Consider the following 6,282-nt stretch of genomic DNA (forward strand, 5'->3'; position numbering starts at 1 on the left):
GGCCCCGCAATGGGAGAGGCCACAACAGTGAGAGGCCCACATACGGAAAAAAAAAAAAAAAAAAAAAGTGACAAAGTGCTCTGATCATAGAAAGGTGGTTTCGTTGCCAGGGAAACTGCTTGCAAGGGAGAAAGAGATCCTATTTGTGAATTTATAACCTGGAGAAGAAACAGATGCTATGTTTGAGTCTCACTTCAAATTGTACTTGATGGTAAGAATGGGTTACATTTTTTAGGCCATAGTTTAGCAAAATTATCCACTTTATAGGAAACCTTCTTACGGTAGCCTAGAAATTATGAATAAAAACAAATTCTTTCTTCCCCTTTTCTTAGCTTTGCAAATCAAGAAAAACAGAAAAGCAAACACATTTTTCCCAGGAAATCCATGGGATCTGGGAAAATGACCAGGACTCATCACAAAGCCCAACACAGGTGAAGGCCTCTGGTACACACTTAAGTGTGATCTTAGGGAAAAACAAAAATCATGAACACTCCACATACATTTTCAAAGGAGTTGTCCGGAATGAAAAAATAAGTAAGAAGAGATTAGTGGCCACTTTTTGCAGAAATGGACAAGGAGAAGTTATGGGCTTCCCTTCAAAATATCTCCCTACATCTGCTGATTAAGCCGAAAATCTAGAACTTCATTCTTTTACCTTGTAGCACAGTTTCAGATCCTTTCCTGAAAATTAATTTCGATACCAGGGGAAGGGAAAAAAACCTTAAGTGTTAGGTATCTGGCAATAGAAGGGGTGGTTTCTATAATAGGGTTAAAAAATTTGAAGCTGGTAGCCAAAGAATGAATTTTTCATCATTATCACTATCTTTACTATTAAAACATCATCATCTCTATTATTATCATCACCAACACTATCATAATTCACCCTAAACTCTATTACCACTATATAATGAGAACAGCTGCTCTTCTTTGGAATTTACCATGTGCCAGAAACAGTAAGTGTTCTACATTCATGATGAAATAATTCTCAGGAGTTGGCAGACTTTTTCTGGAAAGGGCCAGAGAGTAGATATTTTAGGCTTTTGGGGTCACAACTGTTAACACCTACTCAGTCGGGTAAAAGCAGTCACAAAAAACGTGCACATCATGGGCATGCTGGGGTTCCAGTTCAACTTTATCTACCAAAGCAGACGGTGGGCCAGGTGTGGGCTGCTGGCCCTGCTTTACCAGCTCACATCATCTCGTCAGCATCCTCACGAGGCTGTAGGCTTGGCAGGAGCATCTTCATTCCTCCAGTGAGGAAACCAGGCATATCAGAGATTGAGTCATTTGTCCACGGTCACACAGGGAGCAGATGGAGGGTAGGGTGGGACCCTAGGTCTAGCCATCACCAAGGCAACCAGCTGTCTGCTCTCCACCTTGTCAGAGTGTGATACACGTATGCCTGACTCCTGTTCAAGATGATTTTAGGAAATACACGTGTAAGCATTTTAATAGCTCCCCTTATTTTAATATGCATGAAAAAAATATAACCAGAAAATCCAACGTTTGATTTTACTACTGTTTTTTCTTCAGATGAAACACAAGAACAATCATCAATAATCATTTTTGTGCCTTCCTATTTTTTAAAAATAAAGAAAAAGAATACCTGACGGTTGACAAGAGGGAATATTATTTTCAAGATTCATTCAGTATGTAGGTGCCATTTTGGCCTTTCAAAAAGTTTTCACTCTTTCCACTCATTTGATTTTCACAAAAAAAGAAGAAGAAAAGTACAATGTTATTATGCCCATGCAGCAGATGAGAAAAACTAAGGTACAAAAAGGTTAAATGGTTTCTCAAAGGCACGTACCATGACAGTGGCCTGGGGCAGAGGGGGCATTTCACCTGGCCCCGGCTTCCTTCTTTCCTCCTGCTGTGTCATCCACATGGGTTCTGCAGGGCTCAGAGTTGTAACGAGCCAAACTCAGGAATTTCTTATTTCTCCCAAGGTATCAAGGTAACTAAAAGCCAGCAACATGAGTCGGGTTTCTTTGGCCTGGGTGTCACAGGGCCAGTCACCCAGATGAGCAAGTGTGTGTGTGCACGCACAGTGGCAGTGGGTAAGGTCCGCCTCCTGATTTCCACCAGCGCAATCTGAAAGTACTTTCTGGACTAGCCATAAATCATTTTGTTAGAGCCAAGTGCTGAATGGCATGAATCTGCAATTCCATATGTGTGTTTAGAAGAGAGCTCACTTTAGCTGCCAGCGAGCTGTTGGCCCAAAGGCAAGTCACGAGGGCCCCAGATTCTGACTCAGGAAACACAGCTGCTGGACTCTGTCAGCATTTGTTCGGGTTGTTTTTGTTGTTGTTGTTCTCTGGGGGTTTTTAGGGGATTATAGTTTACTCACCTACAAAAGAAAACCTAGATGCCTTTCTGGATAAACAGATTGAGAAGAAAACCTCTCGAGCTTTTCTAGCACAAACTTTCATATCTATCAGTTTCAGGAACCAATATACAGGGTAAACACAGCCAAGCCTTGAAGAAAGCATCACGATGCTGAAAAATACCTCTACAGTTTAACTTAGGAAAACTTTTTTCATTCCCTGAACCAGTCCTCCCTTTAATGAGACACGGACTTAGAAAAAACGGGTGTCAGATAGTAACAAATAGATTTTAGGAAAAAACATTTTCACTAGATCAGTGTTTTTCAAACCACAAGTTATGACCATGGTGAACTGTGGTCAGCATTTTTAAATGAATTAAAGAAAAGAACAGAATGGAAAAGAATCAAGTGTAATAGAAAATATCCCAATAAGCACTATTTGAGAGACTGTTTCAGATTTATATAAACACGTGCACACACATACACACACACACACACATACACACACACACACAGGATTTGTGGTCCACACATTTGAAAGCCATTGAACCAAATAATCTGAGAGCTTTGTGCAGCTGTAAGATTCAATAACTCCCTAACCTATTCTCACTGCAATAAAACCACTCAAAGTGATGGAAAGTCAATGGAATTTTAATTCTTACAAATCTCCCCAACACTCAAGGTCTTGGCAATTGTTGCAAAATTCTTTACAACCATTCTATTATTATTATAAATTTGGTTCTATTATATTATGAATTCTATTACAATGCTCTTTAGATCATTACCATAACACTGAATACTTTAACTAATAGTAATGACACTTTTGCTACATTATAGATACAATGTCATTATATCTATATTTAAATATACTTTGGGAAAATATGATCAAAAAAGAAACAAGTTCTGAAAAACCTGCCTGATTTTTGTGTCCCTCCTTGCCTACATATAAGTAAAACAAGACCAAATAAAACATTCCGTAGGGACCCCTTTTTTTTTTTAACATCCTTATTGGAGTATAATTGCTTTACAATGGTGTGTTAGTTTCTGCTTTATAATAAAGTGAATCAGCTATACATATACATATATTCCCATATCTCCTCCCTCCTGCGTCTCCCTCCCACCCTCCCTATCCCATCCCTCTAGGTGGTCACAAAGCACGGAGCTGATCTCCCTGTGCTATGCAGCTGCTTCCCACTAGCTATTTTACATTTGGTAGTGTATATATGTGTAGGGACCACTTTGAAATGAATCAAACATGTACCAAGACATACAAAGAGGACAAAGCTTTCCAGTTCTTGTTTCCATATGAAGACACAGTCAATGCTCGTGCTGGACCAGTATGTTATAATTTTCATTGAAATGGCAACTCACCAGTCTGTAGAAAAATCCAGCCAAAAGAATTCAGCACTTGGTTTCCATTTCAATCTGGAAACCCCAGAGGACACTCTGCCTCATTTGCAGAAATGGTGGTGCCAGGGTGTGTGATAAATTGAATGAAGAGGACAGGAAAGACACTTCAAGAATTCACTTTCTGAAACTGAAACCCATTCTATTTTTAATCCTCTCTCGTGGGCATTTAATTCCAGATCCTAGTCAAGTCATGTTGTAAAAAGTATCCAGGTTGACAAATTATCAGTGCCATTTCCTTTAGCTGCCATTTCCCTTTTGAAAACCATCTTCATGGATTAGTATTCAGAAACACAAGCTCAGTTTAGTGCCAGTTTTGCAGAAAACAGAAAGACTGAAAACAAGAATTAAAAGTAGAAATCGTAAAACTCATTAGTACAAAGAAGTGAGACAGCAAATAAGAATTTTTGAATGTGCTTAATGTCTACCAGTTTTCCAACAACTGGTATGAGTTTAATTAAAAGAAATCTATAGCTGGAGACCCGGGATTTAGAAGGATCACCAGAGTTGATCCTCAGAGCAGTGGCTGAGCACATGGGCTGTTCCCAGACTATAAGGGTCAAGTTTTTGCTTGTTCCCATTGCAGTCAGGGGATGGTTAGATTTCACTGGTGTAATAAAAACTAGCATTACATACTATATAGCACCGGGAATTCTACTCAATATTCTGTAATAATCTATATGGAAAAAGAATCTGAAAAAGAATGTATACATGTATATGTATAACTGAATCACTTTGCTGTACACCTGAAGCTAATACAACATTGTAAATCAACTATACTCCAATATAAAATAAAATAAATTTTTTTAACTAGCATTTATTTGGAACTTACTGATTTTTCTTCCCAAAGACCTTGAAAACACATCCTTACTCCTATCTTATTGACAAGGCAATCCATATAGTCTCCCAAACAGATTCTATGAATAAAATCTTCCCCACTGTCCCATTTCATCTTATCTTCAATTGATAAACATTTTCTCTCAAACAACATCAAAGAACAATGCCTATACTGGAGACATTGATATTCAACAGAAAAAGAAGATATTAGTTCAAACTTCAGTGAATAAGATTTAAGAGGCCTCCTCTCTATCAGATGTCTTCCTTAAAAGAAATGTAGATTTTAGAGTATTTCATTTGCCATATTTAATAAATGTCCTTAAAAAATAAAAGTTTAATAAAACTCCAGTGACTTAAGTATCACTCATCAATCCAGAAGTGGTTCTCAACCCAGACTATTTTACTCCCCCAAGGACATGGCTGGAGACACTTTTGGTTGTCACAAAGATGGGGAGAGGTTTCCTACTGGCGTCTCATGGGTAGAGGCTAGGAATGTTTCTAAACATTCTACCACGCACAGGTCACCCTCCACAACGATGATCTGTTTGGCCCAAAATATCAGTAGTGCAGAAGGTGACAAACCTGCTTTACAGTGTTTCCCCAGCAACAACAAAAACGACAACATGATTGCAACAGTGTTGTATTTTGGTCTGTACAGTTGGCTTAAATATTAGCTAAGTGACTTGCTCCCCTACCTTAACTTCATGTAGATGGGATTCAAGTTCATGCTTAGCAAAGTTGCAGATCCCTTCATGACTCCATGACTTAGCAACTAGGGATTGCTGGAGAATTTTAAAGTCATGCATGTTAAAATCTGTGGTCCTGTCTTGTGTGTGTGTAGGTGGGGATCGCTTCTCTCTCTCTCTCTCTCTCTCTCTCACACACACACACACACACAAACACACTCTACTTAACACAGATAGAATGCCCTGCACACAACTCGTACTCCTTCCATTGTGAAGGCTGTTACCTACACCAACCTCAGAGTGAGAGGGCTAAAATTATTGCCTTGAAGTCAGAAGGATGAAGATTCTAACGGTCAAAGAAAGTTGCTCTGGACAGAAGGTGAAAATTAAAACCAACTAAAGTGAAAAACTTAGAATAAGGCTGCCAGACATGCCAACTGATGACAGAGTGGGAGTATCTTCCTGGGAGGGTTAGAGTAATCTGTAAGTCTAGTTGATTCCAACAGAGAATAGGCATCTTCAACATAATTCTTGGGCATAACGTCTGTATCTCGAGACATCATTATAAGCTAGCTGGTGCACTTTATACAGCCGTCTGAGCCTTTTCTGCCAAAGGAGACATGGTAGGAGGATTATTACTGATGACAAGTTGAGAAGAAAACATAAATCCCTCAAGGATCAGAGTCCCTCTGATGATGGGGAGATGAAGTCTGAGACCCGCTGCTTATGTTTCTTCCTACTTTAAATGTGCAACTGCACAGGAAAAGAAATCAAGAATCAGGAAACAAAACCTGATAGATTATCCACTTTCATCTCTCTAGGAATGATGTTTCCAAATTAGAGACAAGGTTATTTAAGAGGCGGGGAGGCGGGCTTCCCTCGTGGCGCAGTGGTTGAGAATCTGCCTGCTAATGCAGGGGACACGGGTTCGAGCCCTGGTCTGGGAGGATCCCACATACCGTGGAGCAACTGGGCCCGTGAGCCACAATTACTGAGCCTGCGCGTCTGGAGCCTGTGCTCCGCAAC

The 6,282-nt window shown here is 39.7% G+C and overlaps 1 protein-coding gene and 1 long non-coding RNA gene across 23 annotated transcripts in view; both read right to left on the bottom strand.

Annotated features, from left to right (window-relative positions):
- Nucleotides 1-6,282, bottom strand: part of MLIP (muscular LMNA interacting protein) — a 283,019-nt gene that overhangs the window by 174,486 nt on the left and 102,251 nt on the right. For 4 of the 22 annotated variants that reach the window (XM_028479088.2, XM_028479080.2, XM_028479069.2 and 1 more), the window contains exon 1: nucleotides 1,811-1,915. The exons of 7 other annotated variants lie outside the window; for them this stretch is intronic. In XM_028479088.2, coding sequence (XP_028334889.1) covers nucleotides 1,811-1,888 — 78 coding nt within the window. In that variant the 5' untranslated portion in view covers nucleotides 1,889-1,915. Of the gene's footprint in view, nucleotides 1-1,810; nucleotides 1,928-6,282 lie in introns of those variants that run through there. 11 more of the 22 variants (XM_055079757.1, XM_028479083.2, XM_028479084.2 and 8 more) reach the window with 6 other exon arrangements.
- LOC129391514 (uncharacterized) lies at nucleotides 79-1,789 on the bottom strand. The gene is made up of 3 exons (XR_008615737.1): nucleotides 1,607-1,789; nucleotides 939-1,409; nucleotides 79-158 (listed from the first exon to the last, which is right to left on the bottom strand). It is a non-coding gene; the product is annotated as an uncharacterized lncRNA (long non-coding RNA).

Source organism: Physeter macrocephalus, chromosome 18, assembly GCF_002837175.3.
Source record: "Physeter macrocephalus isolate SW-GA chromosome 18, ASM283717v5, whole genome shotgun sequence".
In the NCBI taxonomy this organism is placed as follows: Eukaryota; Metazoa; Chordata; class Mammalia; order Artiodactyla; family Physeteridae; genus Physeter; species Physeter macrocephalus.